The following is a 25,478-nucleotide window of genomic DNA, read 5'->3' as shown; positions in this document are numbered from 1 at the left end:
GGGCCTGTAGCCACCCCTGACTGAGTGGGGTGTAAAAATTAGACAAGGAGTAATCTGTTGCCACCCCCCAAAACATGAGAAAGGCATGAGGTGTGAGAGCAACACAGAGAGAGATCCTGACACAGGATCATATCCTGAGGCTTTTGCTGAGGCACACTCCCAGTGCAAACTGACTGATTTCAGTGGGAGATTGCCTGACTAAGGGCTGACTGCAAACAAACATAAAGAGCTAAGGGTTTGGCCTGTAGTGAATATTGCTAACATTACCTAAGAGCAGCTCTGTTTTACTGTACAGTATTCGCATACCGTAGCGATGTCTCAGTTCTGGATAAGGTGCTTCTGCTAACAGGCCTCAGCTTTTGTAGGAGCTTTGTTGTCTCTGTGTAAGCATGGGTATCCTTTACTCATTCTTGGTCTTTGATCACAGCAAAGGTTTGATACTGACAGGGTGATTAGTCAGAGTGAGATAAGCATCATATGTACTGTAATTCCCAGATTTAAGCTGAAGACAGCCTGACAGCCTCAAATGTGGAGTCTGACTTTTAAAAACCAGATGCATAATTGCTTGCCTAATGTGTACATCTAGTTATAGCAACTGCACATCCCAGTATCCAGTTGTGCTCACAAATGTCTTCTCTCCATTTGCGCTCACAATTGCCTGATTTGCACAAGTAATTGCAGCTAAACTTTTCCAGGTTGTTGTGTGTGTGTGTGGGGGGGGGGGGGTTGTACCTCATCACAACATTATTTTCCTGTAACGGCCATTGCACAGTTCCTTAAGGAGGCTTCTTATGTTTTGTACATGATATTATTACTGTTTGTATTTCAGTAGCACTTAGGAGTCCCAGTGCAAGACCAGGACCCCACTCGCTAGGTGCTGTACAAACAGATAACGAAAAGGCTGCCCCCGCTCCAAAGATCTTACATTCTAGGTATAAGATAAAAGATAACAGGTGGATGCAGATGAGGGAGCACAAAGAAATAAGGCAATGGAATGTGTTTATTACATGGGGCTATGTATTTTGATGATCCATTTGCAGAATGCATGATAGTTTGAACCAAAAGCGGCTTCAGATTTTCCTCCCTTTCTAGAAAGTGTGTGTCTGTGCGTGTGACAGACAGATCAGGCACTGCGTTCCCCCACGACTCCCACACTGAAAGGCAGACACAATGCCATCCTTTCTCTGACTACCTCTCTATCAGCTGCTTAGGATTCTGGAGCGCTCCAGAAATGCCTTGCGGAGGACTGGTTGTGGGAGGTGAGGCAGTGGCTGTGTGTCAGAGTCTCTTGTGTTCTTATGTTTGCTCTAAAACATGGTTAGGGATCGGTGTTTGGAGACAAGCTGAAGCTTGCAGAGATTTCCTGTCCCTGGGTGTATGGAAAGCAAGGGGCAGTATATAGTAACGTTTTAAAAAGAGTTGGAAAGTTGACGTACATGAAGGAGAGTCTGAGTGTTTGTTAAGTGAGGTGAGGTGAGCTGGGCTGGTGTGTTGGATCCTTGAGGACTGCTGGATGGAAAACCCAGGAGACTGAAGTCTTCCAACCACTGAACAGACACAGCCCAGAAAGCGGCAGTGCAAGTTTCCCACGCTACCTTGTTCATGTGCTTGGGCCCTGACCAGGCTGGGATTGACTGTGAGGATGGGGGGTGGAATTCAGTCTCCATAACCCATTCAGTTTTTCACCTCTCTGGTGGAAATGTCAACAAGAGGGCCAGTGAGTGGCATCCATGAAGCTGTGTGTTGCTGTGTGGATGCTGGCATCTGGGAGTGGGATCAAAACCACCCACCCATTTAAAGTATCTTTTTCTTTTCTTTTTTTGGTATTGCAGTAGTGTTTAGAGGCAGCCATCAGGGGCCAGGATCCGATTATGCTAAGTGCTGTGCAAACACGCACCAAAAAGATGGCCCATACCCCAAAGAGATTACAGACAGCTCTGGGTCACTGTGCAGCTGTGTAGCGTACAGCTCAATAGCAACTCCCTCTGCAATGGACTCTCACAAGTTATCTCCGGTGTGGATGCTGTCCGGTTCCCACTCCTCCTTTGCCCACATGTTATTAAGGCAGTCCTCATGTAAGCACTGAGAAAGGAATGGCTTTAGCCTTGATGGAGCATCTAAATAGATAATAAATATTTAAATGCTTTTAGCTAGGTCCACTGGAACTGAGATGGTTCCGATGTTGCCAGCTTAGTCCAAACAGAGGAGCATCACAGCCCAGTGAGAGTTGACTTTTGGGAGGGGGAATGCTGCAGAAGGGTCTGATCAATGGAGAGTCCTGCCTTCTTTTCCCTGGCAACATGGAAGGGGAATAGCTGATGGGGTGGGAAGAGCGCCTGCAATATAAATATAAGGACACTGGTGGGTTGGGAAGGTGGGTGTGGCTAAGACATGTCTTGTGGTGGAGAAGGGTCAGGAGTGACTGTATTGAATATAAAGAGTGTATAACAATTCTCCTGAGCAAGGCTTCTGGATGCAGACAGGCTCTGTGGGTCTTTCAGCCTTTCCAGCTCCGAGGCTGACTGCAGTTTGTGCTACCGAACGTCACCAACGGGGCCGCTGCAAGTCCTGGCCTGGGATAAGCAGGGGATGATGGGCTGATGGGAGGAGATTGCTGGGATTGTGGGGGTGGCACTCATTCTCCTGATACTTCATAGAGCCTGCGTTGTGCTTGCACACACTCATGCCAGTGTATTGGGATCTCTGCTCTGCTGTCAAGGTTCCCTGGTGCTGACACCCTCCTGAGTGAAGCAACCCCACTCCCAAAGGATGCCTTTGTCTCTGGTGAGATCCTATCCCATGTGGGTGTAAAAATGCTGTGGTTTCAGTGTCATTAACATTTTCCAAGGCATAAATATTGCTAAGCCCTGACATCCCGTATGTGAAGGAACTGGGCATTCAACTCACTGTCTGAGGATTAGTTTGCTGGCTGAGGCGTTCCTTCCCCCAAGGTACCTGGGGCAAGACAGAATAGGGGAGAAAAGGCTTGCAGTGTTGCAGTATGGAGAGGAAACTGTTCTCTGCTGTAGTTGGATGGGGGAGCAAAGGTGGAAGGCCCCTCTCACTTTGATTGGCACTCGCTGTAAAAGGGACACCTTTGAACTAGATTTTTGTTATGCTACAAGCAAAACACCTTAATATTCCCTCCTCCCCTCTTACGAATTCTGTAGTGATGCCTCATTGCCATCTCTGTCCAGAAGTTCACTTCAGACTAGATCTCTGCTTTTACAGCAAAACCTGTCTGGACAAAGTTCCAGGGCTCAACTTGTAATTAAAAGCTGGAAGGAGACTCCCATGGAGTCAAACAGTTACAGTGTTAATAGAAGAATTGAAGAGTTTTCTCCCACAGCCTTTTCTGATCATTGCGTCAGAGTTGGCTCTAATTTCTTTGAGAGGAAGGAGGCCCAGGGAGATGTGCGCAGAGCAGAAAGCCACCTTTCCCGTAGCATGTGTGAGAAAGATGTCTGCTTAGAAGGGGGAGTGGGACGCAGGTATGGAGGTGAGGTGACAGCAGGTAAGAGAAAAGGGAAATGAAGATATGAAAGCTAAGAGGAGGGATGGATGAGCAAACAAACATCCTAACAGAAGCTGCTCCCAGCTATTTGTGTCCATTAGGGACGTGGTGTATTTTCTGATTTCTCCTGAAACATGGTTGCATTTGAAATATATGTAATAAACTGTTACTACAGCAAATACATCTGATGGTGTCTTACGAACATGTAGCTGGCAGAACTGATCTCTCCCTGCTTCTACTCCGACACTCTTAAATGACATGAATTGAATGAAATACCAGAGTGCAGTGGGGCTCTGCTCTCACTCCCAGCTGTGAATGATGGGAGTTACTTTGGCCTTATACTAGCATAATTGAGATCACAATCTGCCCAATGTGTCTAAGCAGGGGCAGAGTTTGGTCCATTGTAGATAATTCAGCACGGTCTTATTGTAAGCTTTGCTCTTCATGATAGAAAAATGAGGTTATTTCGATTATTTGAAAAAAAAAAAGTCTTCACTAGATATGTAACACGCAGTATGTACTGGGAGGAGATGCTGAATTCCAGCTCCTGTCACTCTCTGACCACCTGGAATGCAAAGGCCAAGGGATTCACTACATAAAGGCAGAACACAGTAGTAACTTCTCTTTAGCAGCGGTACCTGAATGTCTATCCTCCATCTTGTATTGCAGGTGTCAATCGGACTGAGACAGGACAGTCTTCTGCACCTGCAAAAGCGAGCTTGGAATTCCAGAGAGGAGACTCTGCATGGATTCTGTAGGAACCTGGGAATATCCTCTAAATGGCAGGGGAAAGCCCCTGATTCCCTGAAGATTATTTTTATCACTGGAACTGAATCTTTTGTGCCAATATGACATTTTCCATTTTCCAGTCTAACAACTGAAATAACAGGCTGCGTAGCTTGGAGTGGACATTCCGAAGGGGCAGCTTTGAGAGGCTACAATGGCTCTGGCATCTCCAAAGGCCATGCTAGGGGACCTGCTGCAACCAGAAGAGCCACCACTTGATAATGAAAACTGTCACTATTTCCTGTCTGCAAACATCATCGCAGTAGGTAAGTGAAAGCTGATTAGCTCCTGATTTTGTTGTTGTTGGGTATTTAAAACTTCTTTTCTTGTGGTTTTTCTTTTGGAAGCTGTGGTCTTACATGGGGCATCTAGTTTTCTTGATTATGGGCTGCACTAGGGCAGTGGCTCTCAACCTTTGCAGACTATTGTACCCCTTTCAGGAGTCTGATTTGTCTTGTGTACCCCCAAGCCTCACCTCACTTAAAAACTTACAAAATCAGACATAAAATACAGAAGTGTCACAGCCACTCTATTACTGACAAATTGCTGAGTTTCTCATTTTTACCATAGAATTATAAAATAACTCAATTCGAATATAAATATTGTCCTTACATTTTAGTGTATGGTATACAGACCAGTATAAACAAATAATTGTCTATGGAATTTTAGTTTGTACTGACTTCACTGGTGCTTTGTATGCAACCTGTTGTGAAACTAGGCCAATATCTAGATGAGTTGAAGTAGCCCCTGGAAGACCTCTGAGTACCCCCAGGGGTATACATACTCCAGGTTGAGAACCAATGCACTTGGGCATTGTGCTGTGGTTGGCTTACAATCAATTGGGGCGGACTCTCTGATCTGTCCCACTCCCTTTGCACCACTCAGACTGTGAAGAGGGAATGTGTTGGGACGTGAAGGCAGAGTGGCCAGAATGTGATCTGCTCCAACAGTCCTCGGCTGGTACATGGTCCCTAGGAGACCATGAACCACTGGCATAGCCCAGGACTCCACAGAGAATCTCACCTCTTGAGTTTCACTGAATAGTAAATGTTCTGAAAGGCTTTTGTGACCAGGCTTAGTGGTGTATAAAACACAACAGTCCAGGCAGTCAGTCTGTGTCTGTCTTTCTCACTCAGACAGCGGCTTCGGACAAGCCTCTTGCCCTTTTCCATGCTTCTGTTGGTGTAAAGATGGGTACATTAAAATGTGCACTTTCCAGCAACTTTCAAGCATCTCAAAGCACTAAACGAATAAAACCTCTGATCCCTGCCTCAGGTAGGTAAGGGGTATAGAGGGATCGCATCTTACAGCAGCTGTTTGATAGATGTCTGTCCTAGGATTTAGTATGCATCACTACCATCTCTAAGATTGCAGCAACACCACGCAACTATAAAAGGAGCTGAAAAAGGATGCAGAATCCAGTTAAAACAACAGAGAGACTTGGTGAGGCAAAATATATCTGCACTGGAACTTGCCGAGACGCCTGGGGTTAACCCCCAATGCTTATGAAGAGATGCACAGGATCTTCAGTGACCATGAGTTGAAAGGACTATGTTTGACATGCTCTCCTAATGATAACCCTAGCAACACAATTTTTCATAGCACTATTCTGGGCCAATTCTAATTTGTAGGGAAGAATGTCCCCTTACAAAGTCATTACCACCACTTCCCATAGCATCTCTTCATTCCTTTGAGGCCCCCTGCCCAAGTACTGACCCAAGCCAGCCCAGCTTACCTTGGGAGAGCTGGGAGGATCGCCGCCTGTAGTGGAATGGGTACACTGTAATTGGTTTACTTAGCCTGGGTCGTTATCTTGGTGCAGTGCACAGAAACCTCAAGGTAACTAATGGATGGAAAGATTGAGTCGTTTGCCCAAAATTGCACATTGTGTCTGTGTTTCAGACAGGATTAAAACCCAGCTTTTGTTTGGCTTGCAGTGTGTTGTGCTATACCGTTGTCTATAACTCACCCTCAATGCCTGTGTTACTGGCTATCATTAAGGAGGTTGAAATTGGATCTATGTTTATATATGTTGCTTTGCATAAAAGAGCTGCTTGCTTTGTCAGTGTTCGTAAGTGCATCCTATAGAATCTGTGGGATAATTGTGTTATGAATTTGTGGTGCATAGTACCATAAGATTATTGTGGTTGTAAAGAGAGATTCATGTAGCAGTAAATGAAGCTTTCAAATGCTTCCCGAGCCATGTTAGGCCTAATAATCTCTTTATGTAGGCAATCACATTTAGGCCTCAATAGACTGTCTTAATGTTTTTGAGATGCACTTGAATAAATGGGAAACTAAACTGTGGTCAGTAGGGCATTAACACAGTGTTAACCTACATCACAAACTGGGCACTCCAGCTTGTTGGAGTCTTTTAATGACAATCCATATTTGATGTCATTCCCTGATGTACCAAAATTGGAAGCCTGGCACTAAAAAGTGGCACGTACCCAATTTCATACGGAAGTTGGGAAGGCAGAATAAAAGTACCCTACGTACTTACCAGTCTTCACAGAGCACTGGACTGTATGGGGCAGGGAGGCCATCAAACCACCTGTGATCCACCATCTCTTCAGAGGGATGTGTTTTTGCAACAGAAATGGGTCTTTATGGGAAATGGTGACTTTCATCGACAGTTGGACCAGATGGGGCAATTTGGCCCCTGATTTGCTAAATGGTTCAGTATAAACTCAAAGTGGGGACAGTGCCTGGAGAAATACACATGTGCCCTTGTACCCACAAAATGCATGAGCATTCCCAATGTGCCAGCAAAACCTTGTGTACTCCTACAAAAACGTATGATGCATCTAGTGCACCTGCAGAAAGGATGTGTGTGTGTGTCTGTGTGTGTGCATGCTCACACACACGCATGCACCTGTTACTCCAGACACAAGAATGCAAATGCCATCTGCTGCAGCCACAAAATCAATGCATTTGCGGATGAAAATAAGCACTTTCAAATACAAAACCTGACAGCTGTACACATAGGTATCTAAATATCTGGTTTGTGCATCCAAATGGAGGTTGTAGCAGGCAATGGCAACTCGTTGTTCACCCTCCCCTTCTCCTACTGTGACAGTTTGGCCTGAAGTGTAAATCTGACTAATAATGGCTAACAGTCTTCTGAGGGAAAAGCTAAACAGCCCCTGTTAAGGTTCTCCATGTGAATCTCTCACAATACATGTTCATCTGCTGCTGAAGCCTAGTTAACAGTGATGCCCCTCACAAATGAGTTAATTAAATGGAACATCCTCACTGGAAAGTGGGCAACTTGGTGATTCGTTCTCTTTGCTAATTAGCTGATCTAGACTGAAAGCAATTAATATTATATGTAAAAATGAAGCTGGCAAGAGAGTTAATTACCAGTAGAGAGTTGATTTCTCTGCACATGAGAGAGAGGGAATTTAAGGCCAAGTCAAAACAGTCTTTTGAGGTCACCATTAGAAGTTCAGTGGAATGTGCATCATTTCTTGTTCGGGGCAAATAACAGGAAACGGACCAAACGTGTACTCTAGATAGCTCTTGAAATCAGATTACAGGGGTGATACCTGCTGATCAAGTCAGTGGGCCAGATCCTTAGATGACATAGCTCCATTCCAGGTTCCCACAGTGACTTCAGAAGGTATACGCGTAGAAAATGATAGAATCGTCCAACCAGGGTGTGTTGAATTCTATTACACACCTAAATCATTGTCTTGTCCAGCAAAAAAATCTTCATTAGAAACTACTGGGCATCCCCTTAAAAGGGTTAAATTTAAAATAGGCAGTAAATGTAGGAGCAGTTGATGCAATTTGGTGTGTGGGGCGCGGGATATGGGATTCTCTCAGTGTGTATGAAGTTTTGGGAAAAAAATTGATGTTTCATGCAAATAGTATGGTGGTGCCAGAATGAGTTCTGTTAGAGATCTCAGGGATTTGTCAACTATAAATAAAATGGGTGAACAATTTCTGCTTTGGGCAAATTTGGTACAACTTAAGGGGATAAGATGGGAAACACAGAACTTTGAATGCTACCAAATGGTACATTGTCCTAACAGATCTGACTGGCCTTGAAAGGATAGCTTGGCAAATTAATAATTAGCAGGAGTTCAATCTTTTTAAAGACACGGATGATTAATGTAATTGTTTGCTCGTCCCTCTCCTGTAGTGGGAAGTAGCATAGAAACCTGTCTTAGAAAAAAAAATCTCTCTAGGTATGTGTATGGTCAGCGAGGCTGTATCTGTGGGTTAGCATCCATACAATTGCATTACATTTAACTGTGGAAAATACAAAATTGTTAAAACAAACAGCCTGCAAAGCCTGTGTGTGAACATAGGATGTGAACTGGGGACCTGATGCAGTGAGTTAATGAACTGATTGCTCTTTAGCCCCAGAGACCATAGCAATGTGTCGTTCCATTTGAGCAGCAAGGCTGAGTAGCTGGCTTTGCAAATTCTTTCCTTCCTTTAGCTCACAATTCAGTGATTTTTCTCCATGTTCAGGGGTTTCTGCTTTTCTGGATTTTGTGCACTCTGATCTGTTGAGGCCCTCATGGGAGAGGAAGAAATGAGGCCAATCCTAGTCATTGTTTCAAGAGGAGCATTAACCTTCAATCTACCATGGGCCAAATCTTAGCTCACTTATTTACTGATTGCTAAACTCCCATTGGCTCATGGGACTCATGGAAATTGGTTTAGTTTTGAGCCATTGGAAAGCCTGGGATTGTTTACTATAGAAAAGAGATGAGTAAAAGGGAACATGATAAAATAATGAATGGAATAGAGAAGGTAGATCAAAGGATTCTGTTTTCCCTGTCTCACACTACAAAAACAAGGAGACAGTAAATGAAATTAAAAGGGGGGCAAATTTAGTACATATAAGAGAAATATCTTTTTACATGATGTGTAATTGGACCATGGAACTCTTGAAAATCATGGAGGCGAAGAATTTAGCAAGATTCAAAAAGAGATTGGATGTCTTATATGGATCAGCTGCCCCCACATCTGCTATTGTGGGGTTCTTACACCTTCCTCTGAAACTTCCTTTGGTCCTGGCCACTGTCATACAGGATACTTGGCTAGATGCAGTCTGGCAATTTCTGTATTCCTAAAGTCTGTGAAAAAATGTATAAAGAACTCAGGGTTTGGCTCCAGGCAAACTGTCAGCAGTAAAAATGTGGGCCTCAGGCTACCTCATGGTCTCCTGAGACGGGAAACAACACGCATGCTGTGTCTAGCTGCAAGTCTGCTGAAACTTTTGGAAGAGCAAAAGTTCACTGTGGTTTTTGGCCTTGTTTGTTTGTTTCCCTTCTTGTGGTAAGAGCAGTTGATATTAATAAGAAAGAAATGTCAAAAACTGTATGACCTTATATCAGTGTTGGGCAACCTGTGGCCCGCAGGCCACACGCGGCCTGTCAGGGTAATCTGCTGGCGGGCTGCCAGACAGTTTGTTTCCATTTGCACAGTTGCCCACAGCTCCTGGCCAATGGGAGCTGCGGGAAGCAGCATGGGTCGCAGGGACGTAGGTTGCCTACCACTGTCTTATATAGAATGAAATGTCCCTTTTAATGGCTTGTGCTAATGCAACTTCCATGGCTACCAAACTGGATCTTTCAGCCACCAGTGCTGAATTCACTTAAATAATTTCCTTCTCTAATTTTTAATATGTTCCAGAGGGAACATTGCATGGTGGAAACCTGTGAGAGAGTTTTGATAATTGTCCCCTCATCATCCAGATGTGAGGACAGTATGAAGAGCAAGTGAAACCTAATGATTATTTTTAAAAGCCAAAGGTACTAAGTAAGATCTTCAGCTGGTGTAAATCAGTGACTTAGGGGAAGACTTTCAAAAGCTGCTATGTTATTTAGGAGCATTGATTGAAGATAATTGGGACTTACTTATGGTCCTGCATTCCTTAGGTGTTTTGGAAAATCTTCCTATAAGTCAGTGGAGCAACCCCAATTTATGCCCGCTGATGTTCAGGCCCCTTAACACTAAGGTGTTTCTGAGTTGAGAGCCTACATATTTACCCTAAGAATGATGATCGCTCACTGTTGCTGCTGTTTGTTGAGTGCTGTCAGTGTGGTCCCTGAAGAGGAAGAAGTGGTCCCTGAAGAGTTTCTCATGTTAAAGACACAACTTAAAACATCCGCTGTTGACCAGAGTTTGAGGGAGCAGAGGAATTGTCCAGTAGCCCTTGTTGAAAGTCTTTGTGGGCTCATGTGTGTTGTAAGAAGGGATTTGAAGGAAGTGGGGCAGGTTGCTTGATGCACAAGAGGAGCACTGAATTGAGCCCAAGATTTCCCATGGGAGTTGCACCTCTTAAAGCTAGGCTGCATTTGATTGAATCTAGCCCATGATGTGAAATTCACCCCTGTGCATCAGCATATTCACTGCTAAAGCACTCATAGTAGGGTTTAAGTTGTGCCTAGGTCTTGTCCTGGTCTTGCACAGGGATGAATTTCACCTGATGGGTCAAATCCCCATTTGGTGTAATCCCCTTTTTACACAAGCTGAGGATCTGGACCTGCATGTGTTGCTCCTTCTAATATTGATGGGAATGAAACCCACTTCACTGGTTACAGCACATCAGTGGAAAGATAGATCCATAAGTGGTGGCAGCTGTGCCAGTTCTTATCTCTAGTTACCGAGGTGGTTTTTCCCCCCTAAGTAGAGCTAGCCACCATCTAAACATGCTTCTTGGGTTCACAGGGAGATGTAACTAGTGAGCTATTCTGCACCCTTTAGTAAGCTGTTATGTAATTTGTTCTGTGTAATGCAAGATAATCATCTGGCCACATAAAAGAACCCCAGCTTATTCCAGCAATGCTTTTTACTTTTTCAAAGTAATCGCTGAAGAGTGAGAGGAAATGGACTGTTTCAAAATTTCCTGCAGTAGCAATTACAGTTCTAAGTTACCATGTGAAGACATGCACGCTTTGTCTCCCTGGTCTCCCCCCAGGCATGTTGTCCCCCTCTCTGGAAATAAGATACGATTATAATTCAATGGCCACAGTAAGATTCAGGCCCTGATCCTGCAAGTTGTTCCATGCAGGCAGATTTCCTGCATCTGTGCGGAGCCCCAGTGGTTTAAATAGAAGAAGTACTTGCAGGATCTTAGCTTAAGTGTAGTCCCTTATGAAAAAATACTGTAGAATTCAATAAAGAATAGTAACCCTTCTGTGGGACATTTTAGACTGTCTCATAGCAATATAGTTATAGATACAAGCAGTGATGTAATTCTCTGTTCAACTCTCTCTACGCTGGATTACTTTCCATAGAAAGTTTGTTTATTTTTCTGGAACCCCATTAAATGTCTGCTAGAATTGTATTTGTTTCATTGCAAATTAGCAAAGCTCTTAAGCACGTGTCTGAATTAAGCTTGTGCTTAAGTGCCTTGCTAATCTGGGATGGACTGAAGCATTGCTTAAATGCACTGATGAACTGGGGCCTTCATTCCATAGGCTGTTTCCATAAAATGTATCAATTTATTGTTTGATGCATTCTGTGTTCAGAATACTGTGTGTCTGATCCGAAGTCCATAGAAGTCAATAGGCAGACTTCCCTAAATGCAGACCTTGCAGGGTTATGGATGCCTGGTGAAATTCACTCCCATGTAGTAGACCACTCCAGCACAAAATTTAAGCGAGGAATGTAAAAGTCTGACTGGTAAACCGATAAGCATCAGTCTTATCAGTTTTGGTTAACGGTTAACGACTAAACTCTGCTGCCCCCCAGAGCCCAGGATTCCAACTGCTGCTCCAGGTGCAGCGGCGGGCAGTGGAGACCCCGGGCACGGTGGTGGGCTGCAGGGGCTGGCAATGGGTGGCGGAGTCCCTGGTCATGGCAACTGGCTGCAGGGGCTGGTGGTGGGCAGCAGAGTCCCTGGGCACAGCAGCTGGCAGCCAGAACCCCAGGCATTGATGTAAGCAGTCCCATTAACTTCAGCGGTACTCCTTTCATGAGGAAAGGTATGCACACAATGAGATGTTTGCAAGACTGGGGCCTAGCTAACTATTCAGTCTTTTACAGCATTGTTGTGAGGTAGCTGGGTAAATAGTAGTAGCTCCATTTTATAGATGGTGAAACTGAGGCACAGAAAGAGGAGGTGCTTGCCAAGGCTAAAGAATGAGTCAGAGGTAGAGCCAGGATTAGACTGCAGGACCTCCTGACTCCCAGTTTTGTGAAGATTCCAGGCCAGAGCAGAGGACTAGAAGTTGAGACTGCTGGGATCTAATCCTATATCTGCCACTGACTTTGTTTAATCAGGTCCTATGACCTCAGCTTGGCTCATTTACCTAATACACAAACTGGGATAATTCTCAGGACACCCACCCCATAGGAGGGTTATCAGGTTTGTGCTTTGAGACCCTTTGAGATGTGCAAAGTATCTATATAATATGCTCTGTCACTATCCTCCGCTGGATGGAATGTCCTTTCCATGCCAGCTGGAGCAGATGTAACTGTCCCTCCCTAGTGGCTGCAGCCTACAAAGTGACCCCATATAGTATCAAGGTAGAGTTGAAATTATCTAATAAATTTCAGGGGTCTAGCATTGCTTCCTTATCCAAATATCTGTCATATTGCTATTAGTTATTCTAGATTTTCAAAGTTTAGGTATATGTTACAAGCATAAAGTGCTGTTTGTTGCACCTACTGAGTACGGTAAGTTGTATTAACCTTCTAAAAAAATTGAATGTCAATGTCTTTGATGTTAGAACACACAGTATTCTATGTCTGCCCTGAAAATCCTGTTTCCTCTGAGATCTATAATAGCTTTTAGCTTCTGAAATAAAATGGTTTTGGATCAGAGCTGCACAGCCGCTGACGGATCTGATTATTATTATTTATTCACTTTAGGATTTCTGTCCATTTTTATATTTTATTCAAATTAAGTTCTGTGATGTTGCAGACCTCTCGCTCATTTGCTAACCACACTGACAGTGATCGCTTTCTTTCTCTATCTCTCTTGTAAATTGGGTTTGCAAGGGATTTGAAAAAGAGATAACGGAATCACAGAAATTTAGAGATGAATAAGATGCATTAGATCATCTAGTCCATTCCCCGTGCTCCTAGCATCACAGGATTAAGAAGAGCTATTTTGCTTGATGCTACATTATATAAACTATCTTGCAGAAGGATATTTTTATTTTTAGGACAGATTATATTTTGGGGGCCTCTCAAACAATAAGTGCCTTTTATATGTAGAAATATTACAGATGGCTGTATGCACATGTGTTTTGATAAGCGGAGGGGGGATAAAGGGTGTAAAGGGATGCTATGAAAAATAGCTGGAAGGAGCCAACAGTATCTTTATTGTCACTGTGCTGCTATTGCAGCATTCCAGGGAAAATGAGCCTGATCCTAAACAAAAGCTGGCCTTCTACAGAGCAATCCTTCTGCAGCCCTGCTCGTGACCTTACTTGCACCCACTAGAGTCTGTTCTGTTCTAAATTCATAAATAGCTTTTGTGGCTAAGACTGACTGTTGTGTAGCTGTCACCATCCTACAGCACCCTTCACTTATTTCAGCCTTCGCATCACAATAAGTGCAGAGCAAAGCAATTCTCATTGCAGTGGTAATGTTGCTGTTGGGCTGTTGCCTTTGCCAGTAACCAGTTCCTAATTCTTTGGAGGAAGGCAAAAAATCCTCTCACAATGCAACAGGCCAGTTGTTCCATCTGGCACATGATGAGGTGGGACGACTTCTAGAACCCTGTGTTGATTAATTAGTTTATACTCTGAAATATAAAGCTTCATTTGGCTCAGTTAGGTGAGCATATGCACAAGAAAGGGTTGAAGGAAAAGAAGTAGAAGGTTAGATCCCTTGCTGATATAAATCAATGTAGCTCCATTGATGATAACCAGATTATCACCAGATGCCTACAGTCTGCTCCTGCATCTTGATTCATTGCTTTCAGGGAGAGCCTTGAAACTGTGTTAGCTGTGATTCTGCCCCCCCCTGCCCCCCACTGTCCCCCATTTAGTTGATAAAGACAGCAACTGCTTTTCAGAGCTGTTATGCCCTAAGGGAGGGAAATGCCCCTTTTCTGTGTGGGTCATGACTAACTGGTTGATCGACCATATTAGTAAGTAAAAAACAATGAACGTGGATAAGGGACTGCTACTGATCAGTTTTCTTGCTAATAGCTACGTGTCCTCAACAAAGCAGTACTTCAGCAAAGTCAACATTAAGACAGATGTGGCAAATTCAATAACCCTCTATTTCTAAAATATGCTCTAACATGTCTGGGCCTACTTTGCCCTGTGGGTATGATGAAAGATTGCTATGCACAGACATGCAGTACCCCATCCACTTTGGGTTACCGTGCACCAGGGGAGAGAGAGGTACTGGTAAGACTGCCTTGGCTATGAGAAGATAGTGCACTGCTTGTCTACATGGGCCATACCACTGGCACAGCAGATTTTCGCATTCAGGGCTGTGTGAAGTGCATCTGCTATGAATGGAAGGCTGTTTGAATTGACATCAGCTCTCAGAACACAATGTTAATTGGAGTTGGATCATTGTGAACGCCCTCTATGTCAGGAGTGAGATTTGAACTAATGCTATGAGTGTGTTAGCGATGTGTGTAGCCAGGAGAGTACTTGCTTAGAATTAGATGACACAACTCTTTATTGGTAAAGTTTCTCCAGGGTGTTTCAATTTAGCTGCAACCAGCTTATTGTGTTGCTATTGTGTAGTCAATGGACACTGTAGAATCATAATGTCAAATCAGGGTGGATAAAAATCAGTGATTTTTAAAAAATCAGATTTTTTTATTTAAATTGGATTTTTTTGATAAAATGCTTTTTGAGGGAAAAAACTATCTAAAGATAGTTTTAATTAAGATACATTATAGCTCAAAGATATCTCATCATGGAATAGGGATTATGAATTCTAATTCTGTAGTATGAGACAATATATTCATGTAATGTTTAAGAAAAGTTTTGTAAATGAGTTCCAATAGTTCATGAATTAGGGACCCGATTTTATGGGGTTCCACAGGCTTCTGTATAGATTATTTAGGTTAATTTTTCTATCTACCCAATGGGACTCAGTGCTCAATCTAGAAGATACCATCAGAGATGCTTAGTTTTGCAGTTCTCAAACTGGATTTGTGTCTCCAGAGGTAACATGCTTGTTAACAGCAAAAATGTTTTTAAATAAATAAATAATATAGAGAGGTAAGAAATAACAGACCTCAACTCTATTGTCCCTCTGCAAATTTGTGTACACAGAGTCAATCCCTTACCTCTTTCTAAAAGTGTAATGTTTCAAAACGTTCAATGAATAGAAGATTGTTGGAGGCGGAATAGATCTGGACAAGAAGAAGTCTGGAGATAAATGTGAGACGCGAGGGACATATGCTTGTTTTGTTAAAATATTATGTTTGTTGTTGAAGAAAAAATCCAGAATACATAAGGTTGTTGCTTTAGTTAAATAAAACAATTTAAATGTCTGTCTGGTGATGTTCTCCTCCAAGAAAATCCTCCAAATATTAATGATTAGCCTGTTGAACTGGAGATATTTTACCTTTCAATGACGTCATAAATATCTGCTTCAATTATCTTTGGTAAATGAAATAACCAAATAATCATTCATTTTCTGATATACCTAATTTGAAAAGTTTTCAAAATAAATCAGTGTTTAAAAATGTATAGTGTGTACCTTCTAAAAATGAAACCTAAATCTCTGAGTTGTGATTATTATGTATTAACGTTATAACAACCAGCAAGAATGCACTTATATATAGAAAACCACGATTAAATCAAGTCTTCCTGACTGCTGATTTAAATCAAATCCACCCTAGACCAAATCCTGAAATCTTTATTCAGTCATTACTCAGAGAAAACTCACTGGCTTAAATAAGAATTTTGCCTGAACAGAGACTAAATGAATATAGAGTAAAAGCTGTAGTTTAGTGCAATGTTTCCCAAACTTGCGATGCCGCTTGTGTAGGGAAAGCCCCTGGCGAGCCGGGCTGGTTTGTTTACCTGCCACGTCCACAGATCCGGCCGATCACAGCTCCCACTTGACGCGGTTAGCTGCTCCAGGCCAAAGGGAGCTGCTGGAAGCGGCGGCCAGTACATCCCTCAACCTGCACCGCTTCCAGCAGCTCTCATTGGCCTGGAGCAGCGAACCACGGCCAGTGGGAGCCGCAGTTGGCCAAACCTGCGGATGGGGCAGGTAAAGAAACCGGCCCGGCCCGCCAGGGGCTTTCCCTACACAAGCGGAGTCCCAAGTTTGGGAAACACTGGTCTAGTGGATAAGGTGTTAGACCAGAGGTGGGCCCACAGGACCATCCTGCCCAACCCTTGAGCTCTCGGCCAGGGAGGCTAGCCCCCGGCCCCTCCCCTGCTGTCCCCCTTCCCCTGCAGGTACGCCACACGTGGCTTGCACCCACTCACCTCCCAGGCTTTCCAATAAGCCAGTCCTGCTGCTCTGAGTGGCATGGTAAGGGAGTGGGGAGCTGGGGGACAGGGGAGTTGGATAAAGGGCAGGAGGTCCCGGGGGCAGTCAGAGGACAGGGACCAGGGGGCGGTTGGATGGGGAGGAGGTTCTGGGGATGGGCAGTCGGGGACAGGGAACGGGGGGGTTGGATGGGGGTCGGAGTCCCAGGGGGCCTGTCAGGGGGTGTGGGTGTGGATAGGGGTCAGGACAGTCGGGACATGGAGCAGGGGAGGTTGGATGATTCCAGGATTCTGAGGGGGGCAGTCAGGGGACAGGAAGTGGGAGGGGAGGGGGCCAGGCTGTTTGGGGAGGAACAGCCTTTCCTACCTGGCCCTCCATATAGTTTCACAACCCCAATATGGCCCTTGGGCTAAAAAGTTTGCCCACGACTGTGAGTCAGTAGTGCCCAGGCTCTGTTCCCTGTTTTGTCAGATCCTGGGCAAGTTACTTCGTCTTTCTTCCCCCATCGTTTGTCTAGTCTATTTAGATTGTAAACACCAACTGTGTCTTAGTGTGAGTTAGCACAGTGCCGAGGGCCCGAATCCTGGTACAGGCCTCTAGTCCTGACTGAAATAAAAATAGAGATAGCAGGACTTGACCCAAAGAATTTAGAAATGGGAGACTCATGGGAGGTTCCGTTTTCAGGTGGAATTGTCAGGGATTGAGTCAATTATCAGCCATTTGTGAACCAACCTGCAGGCTATTGTGAGTGAATCCTGTGGGGTTTTCAGAACTAGAAGTATGGTCAGCTTCGAGTAAGTGCTGTAGGGAGGCTGTTGGAAAAGCATTCCTCTCACACGGAGAGATTCTATTACAGAGACCCAGAGGTATATTCCCAAGAAAAACAGTGGTATGCCTTTGTGTAATAAGTGAAGAGCCTGTTGCAAAAGGCAAAGGTTGATTTACCAAAATCTTTATGTATCCTAGGTAACACGCAGTTTAGTTTAGAGCTACCTAATCTAATTTTGTGAGTAAGATGATGTGCTAAGAATGGAAAAAAATGCAATTAATTTTTGTTAGCATTAAGAGTAAAAATCAGAGAGGGACACAGAGGTGAGTTAAAATACGTGTCAATCAGTCCACATTCACGAGAGGCCGTGTAATCTTGTGAACTGAGCATCAGGCTGGGAGCCAGGAACTCCCAGATTCTAATCCCCAAGTTTGCCCAGTGTCAAAGCTTCCATCAGATCCCGAAGCTTGTCCTCCGCCCCCCGCCCCGCCTCTTTCNCCCCCACATCGACTTTCCAAAGCAAGTAAGTGTCACAATAATAATAGTACCCAGCTCTTGCTTAGCTTTTTTGGCCCATAGACCTCAAAGCACTTTACAAAGGCAAGGCCTTTGTCTTCATTTTATGGCTAATGAAACTGAGGCCCAGAGGGGAGTGACTTATCCAAGGTCAGAGTTGGGAGAACTCTCAGATGTCCACAGTCCCAGCCTTGTCCCTTTCTGTCTGCCAGCCAAGGATTACAGACTGAAGACCCTTCTTCATCACGCAGGAACAGGCCAGTCTGTCTCTTTAAGCAGGCTGCTTCCCTTCTTCCTGGAAGCTAAATGGCAGAATTTGGCCTAGAATGTTGAAAACTGAGATGGGTCGTAAGTGAAATCAAAAGTGATTGCATTGGAGGAACACCTCCTCCCCCTTGACGCTGCTAATGTGACGTGCCGAATTAGTGACAGATTGTTTTACCTGCACAGTGAGAGATGGCCCCCTAAGTGCTATGCATAGTGTGTGCACATCCAGACCCAGATAACTACCAGAGCGGGATCCAAACTAATCCTCTGATCTGAACATCCCCAAATCTAGGGGGTATTGGGATCCAGAATTACACTGGAACTTTATGGCTAGGCCCCAGGTCTATGGTGAGTCTGTCCCCAACTGTGGGATGAAATATTGGGTTAGTTTGGATCCAGTGCTGGATATGTACTCAGTTGCTTGGCCCTGTCCCTAGCTGGCAGTGCACTGAGCCTATACTTCTGACATTTCCTGATGCAGCTTCTAACTATCAGTTACAGCTCCAGCCAGATTTTCAACAGGCCTCACACAAAACAACCTGTGCTATTTGCAGGTGCATCTGTTTATGCATGCAAGGAGGCAGCCAGAAGCACAGACTCAGGTTTGCATGAGCAGGCACAAATAAATCTATTACAGTCTCAGCTCCTGGCCTGGAATAAGCAGGGGGGGGGGGACCCTGCAAATTGAAAATAATAGTGTAATTGAATTAATTTACTTGCGGTTTGTAGTTTAGGAAAATCTTTCCTCTGAAGCTTGTTTTAAATACCTTTTCCTGATGTGGGATACAAAATGTATGGGACCCCCTAGCAAGAGTAAGTTCCGGCTGCAAAATCATCTGAGACTTCACGCCATACGTTGTTTTATCTCCTACTGTGAAAATCTCCCATTAAATGGTGCCAAAGTCGTTATAAATTGGGCCTCTTATTTAAAGTGATGTATAATTGTAATGAATAATATGTGCATGGGGGGGTGAGGGGGGAAGAGAGGCTGTAACATCAGACCCTTGGGGGTCACTTATTTTGCACTGCAAGAGGGATACTTGCTATTAAATTAACACTAGGGGGAGGGGGTGTTCTTTGTAATTTCCATGCTCAGTAAGATAGAGAGCAGAGAGTTACAATCCATGTATTGGAGGAGGTCGCAGGAAGATGTCAGGTTTATATTCCATTCTTGGCTTTTGCCAGGATTGGCTGATTCTCTGAAGGGTGTGATGTTCAGCCTGGAGAATTCAGGTGGAATCGCGTGGCCCAGAAATGACATGAAAGCTGATTTTTACACCCTACAAAGATTTCATTTTCTGGTTCCAGATGAAAATGGCAAGGTCAGAGAAACATCAGTCATTAACAAAATGTTCACAGAAAATTGCAGGATTGATTCTTTCTGTGTTGGAACTAGTCCCCCCCTTTTTTTTTAATTATTATGGATAAAATTGGATGTAACCGGGGGAAAACCATTGAGACCAAAATATGTGCTTAAGAGCTTGGCTGAATTGAGACCTAAGTTGTGCCAAATTCCTGTGGTTGAGTCTACAGATGGTAACGCACAAAGAGAGAAATCTGTTATTTTACAATATGTGGAGGGGGGACGGGAAAAGTAGAGGCACAAGTCCTCTTAACTGATTTTGACAAACAAGAATTCTTTTTTGGCTTATAGACAGTATTTATGTCAAAAGGAAATGATGCAGTGCAATACAGGCAATTGACTCGTGGCAGGAAGGATTGTCTTATGTTTCAGCAAAGAAACTGCCTGGTTCTCTGCCTGGGCTCTGACACTGACACTCAAATCCTTTCAGAGCTACTTAGAATCATAGAATATCAGGGTTGGAAGAGACCTCAAGAGGTCACCTAGTCCAACCCCTGCTCAAAGCAGGACCAACCCCAACGAAATCATCCCAACCAGGGCTTTGTCAACCCTGACCTTAAAAACCTCTAAGGATGGAGATTTCACCACCTCCCTAGGTAACCCATTCCAGTGCTTCACCACTCTCCTAGTGAAATAGTTTTTCCTAATATCCAACCTAGACCTCCCCCACTGCAACTTGAGACCATTGCTCCTTGTTCTGTCATCTGCCACCCCTGAGAACAGCCGAGCTCCATCCTCTTTGGAACCCCGCCCTTCAGGTAGTTGAAGGCTGCTATCAAATCCTCCCTCACACTTCTCTTCTGCAGACTAAATAAGCTCAGTTCCCTCAGCCGTTCCTCATAAATCATGTGCCCCATTCCTCTAATAATTTTTGTTGCCCTCTGCTGGACTCTCCAATTTTTCCACATCCTTTTTGTAGTGGGGGCCCCAAAACTAGATGCAGTTCTCCAGATATGGCCTCACCAGTGCTGAATAGAGAGGAATAATCACTTTCCTTGATCTGCTGGCATTGCTTCTACTAATGCAGTCCAATATGCCATTATCCTTCTTGGCAACAATGGCACACTGTTGACTCATATCCAGCTTCTCGTCCACTGTAATCCCTAGGTCTTTTTCTGCAGAACTGCTGCTTAGCCAGTCGGTCCCCAGCCTGTAGCAGTGCATGGGATTCTTCCATCCTAAGTGCAGAACTCTGCACTTGTCTTTGTTGAACGTCATCTGATTTCTTTTGGCCCAATCCTTCAATTTGTTTAGGTCACTCTGGACCCTGTCCCTATCCTCCAGCATATCTACCTCTCCCCCCACTTTAGTGTCATCTGTGAACTTGCTCACAGTGCAATCCATGCTATCCTCCAGATCATTAATGAAGATGTTGAACAAAACTGGCCCGGCACTCCGCTTGATACCAGCTGCCAATGAGCCATTGAGCCATTGATCACTACCCATTGAGCCTGATGATCTAGCCAGCTTTCTGTCCACCTTATAGTCCATTCATCCAATCCATACTTCTTTAACTTGCTGGCAAGAATATTGTTGGGAGACTGTATCAAAAACTTTGCTTGCCTCAAGTTCTCCATCTATAATGTGAGAGTTGAGGCGTCACTTTTTAAGAAATTGTCAGATCACATGGAGATAATTGGATGGAAGATGCTATGGAAATGCAAAGTATTTCTTACAGTTTAAAGATGGGGAAAAATGCAAAATTTGAAAATTTTAACCCTAAAAATAGAAAATTTCATGAAAACTTCTTGCATGAAAATTACTATTTTTCTAACAGTCTTGAAAGTAATGACCCTGGATCCAAGTGTGTGTGCACATATCTGAGGCAGACAGACACACATGCATTTTAACCGTAGCAAATAATTATTAAATTCTAATACTTTTGCTTAATTGCAACTAATTTCTTCAACAAAAGCCGCCATACTAGTTTACAAGGTTATCTTAACTTTATGGAAAGTTTCAAGTGGTACTAACAAGCCATTTTTGAACTAGAGGGATGGTAGACACTAGCAATATTTCAAATTGGGGTAATCTTTATTGGCCTGCAATTCAAAATCAATTTGACCAAACTTTCCTGAAAAACTACTTTTTGCCTCCAGAGTAAAACTGGAATATTTCAGGCCAATTCAGTTTTTCATAAATTCTAAGGCCAAAAGGGACCATTGTGATAATTTAATCTGATCTTTTTGCAAAACACGTGCCTTAAAATTTCACCTAGTGATTCTTCCATCAAGCCCAGTAACACGTGGTTATGTAACGAGGATTAAATTAGGTTTATAATACAACCTAGCTACACTCTTAGGTATGGAAATATGACTATGATTGTGTTGTAATATTAGGGTTGCCCACTTTCTAACTGCACAAAACTGAACACACCTGCCCTGTCCCTTCTCTGAGTCCCCGCCCCTCAAAGCTCCCGTTGGTTGAAGTTCCCAGCCAATGGGAGCTGTGGAGCTGCCACTCAGGGTGGGGGCAGTGCGTGGAGCCTCCCTGCGCCTAGGGGCTGCAGGGACCTAGCAGCTGCTTCCGGGAGCCGTGTGGAGCTAGAGCAAGCAGGGGCCTGCCTTAGGCCCTACCCTGCTGTGCCACTGACCAGACTGAACACCCTGGTCGGCAGTGCCAACTGGAGCCGCCAGGGTTCCTTTTCAATCAGGCATTCTGGTCGAAAACCGGACGCCTGACAACTCTATGTAATATGCCAAGCCAGACACCAATGATCTGGATAGGAGAGTTGAATGTTATAAGTGCCATTGGTTTGCCAGTAAAATATTGGCAGTTAAAATGCACATATACGATGACAACCAAAGGGTGCATTCAACAGTGGATGGCAAAGAAACAATCAGCTCTGTGATACTCACCAAAGAGGAAGTGAATAATGATTGTCCCTACCCATCTGTACATGTCTTTAGACTGTACTAATCTAGGGAGAGATACAGACAGGCGAAAAGGGAATTAAGGAAAAAAGCATCTACTGCAGCAGTGCATGTACACTGAACCTGATGGATGATACAAGACTGATTTTTCTAGCTGCCCAGGAACAGCATTTTTCTATCTCTGTATTATCTGACAGCTTGTTGTGTTGCTGGCTAGCAGCAGTGTATAATTTAAAAATAAATCTCTTACCCAAGTGGAACTTTCCTTAACAACAAAAATAATGCCACAGTTTATGAAACATATTACCAGTTTCTCCTGGGAGATTTTGCAGTTTGCTTTTATTCAGTCTTCCTCATTCATCTGATTCTGTTTCCACTCTCCTCTGCACCTGCAGGAAAAAGGCCTGTGATTCATTAAAAATTAGTATATCTTAATGTGCATTGTTGTTTTCTTTGTTTGAAGCAACGTATAGTCTGTTTGCTCTGTCTTTGTCCACTTAAAAACCTTCTGCAGTATCAAAACCAGCCTGGGGAATGGTGCATTGGAAGTATTGCTCTGTCCTGATAGCGACAAACCTGCGGGAACACTGATTGGTGGAGGGACATGGAAAATTCCAGCCAAGTTCAAAACTGGTTGGAATTTTACTGCTCAGATTATTTGCATTAAAAGCTTTGCTTGGCTTTTTTGAGTGAAGTGCATCCATTTCTGCTGAGAAGTGGACCTGTTTTCAGAACCAATTTGTGCCCATGTTAGAGTAAAAAGGGCTTTGAATTAAAAATGTTCTAAAATTCGTATTTTTGCTGTAAAAAGTTACTTCTCTTACATTCACATTAAAGCAACATTTTGGAGCGTGCAAATGTGACAACACCCGGGGATTGAATTGGCTCTGTCCTCCGGTGCTGAACTGCATCCACAATCTATCTTCATTAAAACTTCAGGATACAAAGTAAATGAGTTTGTCTTTGGCTGTAGATTAGAGGCACTACAGTGACATACTCATTAACATTAGCCAGTGTATTCTCCTTCCCCTTCCTTGAGCACTGTCATCTTTCATAAATAAAAAAAATCTGCTTTTAGTGGTTTGTATCAAATTGCAGGATTATGCAAATATATTTCCTAGGCTCAAGAAAGAAATCCCTACCTGCACATTAGAGCTCTGCTATACTTTAATCATTGTCTGGACACCAGAGAGATGTTTTAAAAAGTTCTCCTTTTATTGCACTTGCAATATTTGTAGATGTGCACCGGGTTACGTGCATACAGCTGCCCACACATGCACACACTATTATGCACAAGTGAGTGCTTGCACATGCGTTTTGAGTTGCAGGGGAAGAATTGATTTGTAGGCATAAATGTAAGTTTTTATACACTATGCCATGAAGAAGGTTCTGCCAGCATTTCCTTTGACTGCTTTTGTAGAAGGAGTGAGAGAAGTACAATGTGGGGAAGATGGGATAAATGTCAATCCTTTATTGAGAGACAAGGTGGGTGAGGTAACATCTTTTATTGGACCAACTTCAGTTGGTGAGAGAGACAAGTGTTTGAGCCACACAGAGCTCTTCTTCACATCTGGGAAAGACACTCAGAATGTCATAGCTAAATACATGTTGGAATAGTTAGTTTAGCATAAGTAATTAGCACGTATTTGGGGACCTTTCCCATACCTGAAGAAGAACTCTGTATAGCTCGAAAGCTTGTCCCTCCCACAAACAAGTTGGTCCAATAAAAGATATACCTCACCCATCTTGTCTCTCTAGTATCATGGGACTGACACACACTGCTTAATTTGTAATGAAAGAGGTTCCAGGGTCAAGCAATTCGGTGCCAGGGCTCAAGCAGTTTTTTTACATTTATAACTGATGCAGCAAGCCCAGAGGTGCTGGGGCTATGAACTGCCAAGCCTAGAGATGTTGGGGCCCTGGCACAAATTAAGCGCTGCTGACATGGCTACAACAACACTGTATGCAATCCTGTATAGCACACTACAAGTCCCACATTGTTCCCAGCAGAACTAGTCTCCCTTTTATTTGTGTCATTGCAGCAGCTTATCAACCCTAGCGCCATTCACAGATATGCTCATATGCCCCTGAATGCAGCTGCAAATATTCATCATTGCTGCTAGATCTGATAAGAGTCAATAAGAACCTAATGAGTTCAAGCCGCTTTATGGCTGGAATCAGGTTACAGGGGGAATGACTTTTCAAAGTGACAAGCTTCTCCAGATGCAGCCTGAATTGGTGGGACATGGAGCAAAGGACCAGGAGGAACAGCACTGACAGCTGCAGTTCAGGAACTACCATCAGAGCTGATTTTGTAATGTAACTTATGCATCAAGCAGAGTGATCAGTACAACCCATCCTTTTGGGTTCAAACGGGCTGCTCTCTTGCCATCTGAGCTGAGGCTTTCTCACTTGGTTGTCTAAAAAGGCTTTGATAAGTCTGAAAAGAGATAGTAGATAGAAGCAAAGAACATTTAAACACGGATTCTTGCGTGCTGCACAGCATAAATATTCCTATACTGCACTGTCCCTGGACATTCTTCCATTCAGCAAAAGAATGAAAAGACACTATGTGCCACTAAACCCTCAAAACAGTATTAGGGCCAAACCATGAAGTCCTTGGCTCTCATTCTCCTCCCAGCATGTATCATTTACCCCCGTGTAACATGAGCTTAAAATGTTATTCTTTTGGTTTGGAAACATTTCACACTCACTTTGCACTGGTGTAAAAGTTGCCATGAGGTGCAGGGTTTTGGAGAAGCCAGACCCAGTAGTCTAGTGGACTGAATGACACACATTTTTCTTGCTGTTATTCATGCTCCTTTTCAGTGGAATCACTAGGGTTGGATTTCCATTTCGTGAAGGATAGTGGTTTGACTCAAATGTTCTTGGATATTACCATTTAACCATATTGACTCTTTTTCTGGCCTCTGGGCTGAGGAAACTGGATCTCTCTTGACTGTTTTTCTCCACTTTTTTTAAATGACATCAAGAAGCTCT

General features: G+C 43.7%; 1 protein-coding gene across 1 annotated transcript in view; it reads left to right on the top strand.

Moving 5' to 3' along the window:
- The window catches only part of PLCH2 (phospholipase C eta 2), a 350,916-nt gene that overhangs the window by 37,179 nt on the left and 288,259 nt on the right, over window positions 1-25,478 (top strand). The window contains exon 2 of the mRNA XM_075060195.1: window positions 4,184-4,566. Within this exon, the coding sequence (XP_074916296.1) occupies window positions 4,455-4,566 (112 nt within the window). The 5' untranslated portion in view covers window positions 4,184-4,454. The remainder of the gene's footprint in view (window positions 1-4,183; window positions 4,567-25,478) is intronic.

The sequence above is a fragment of the Chelonoidis abingdonii genome, chromosome 23 (genome assembly GCF_003597395.2).
Source record: "Chelonoidis abingdonii isolate Lonesome George chromosome 23, CheloAbing_2.0, whole genome shotgun sequence".
NCBI classification, from domain to species: domain Eukaryota; kingdom Metazoa; phylum Chordata; order Testudines; family Testudinidae; genus Chelonoidis; species Chelonoidis abingdonii.
Note: the sequence above shows the minus strand (reverse complement) of the source record. Positions and strands in the feature narration are given on the sequence as shown.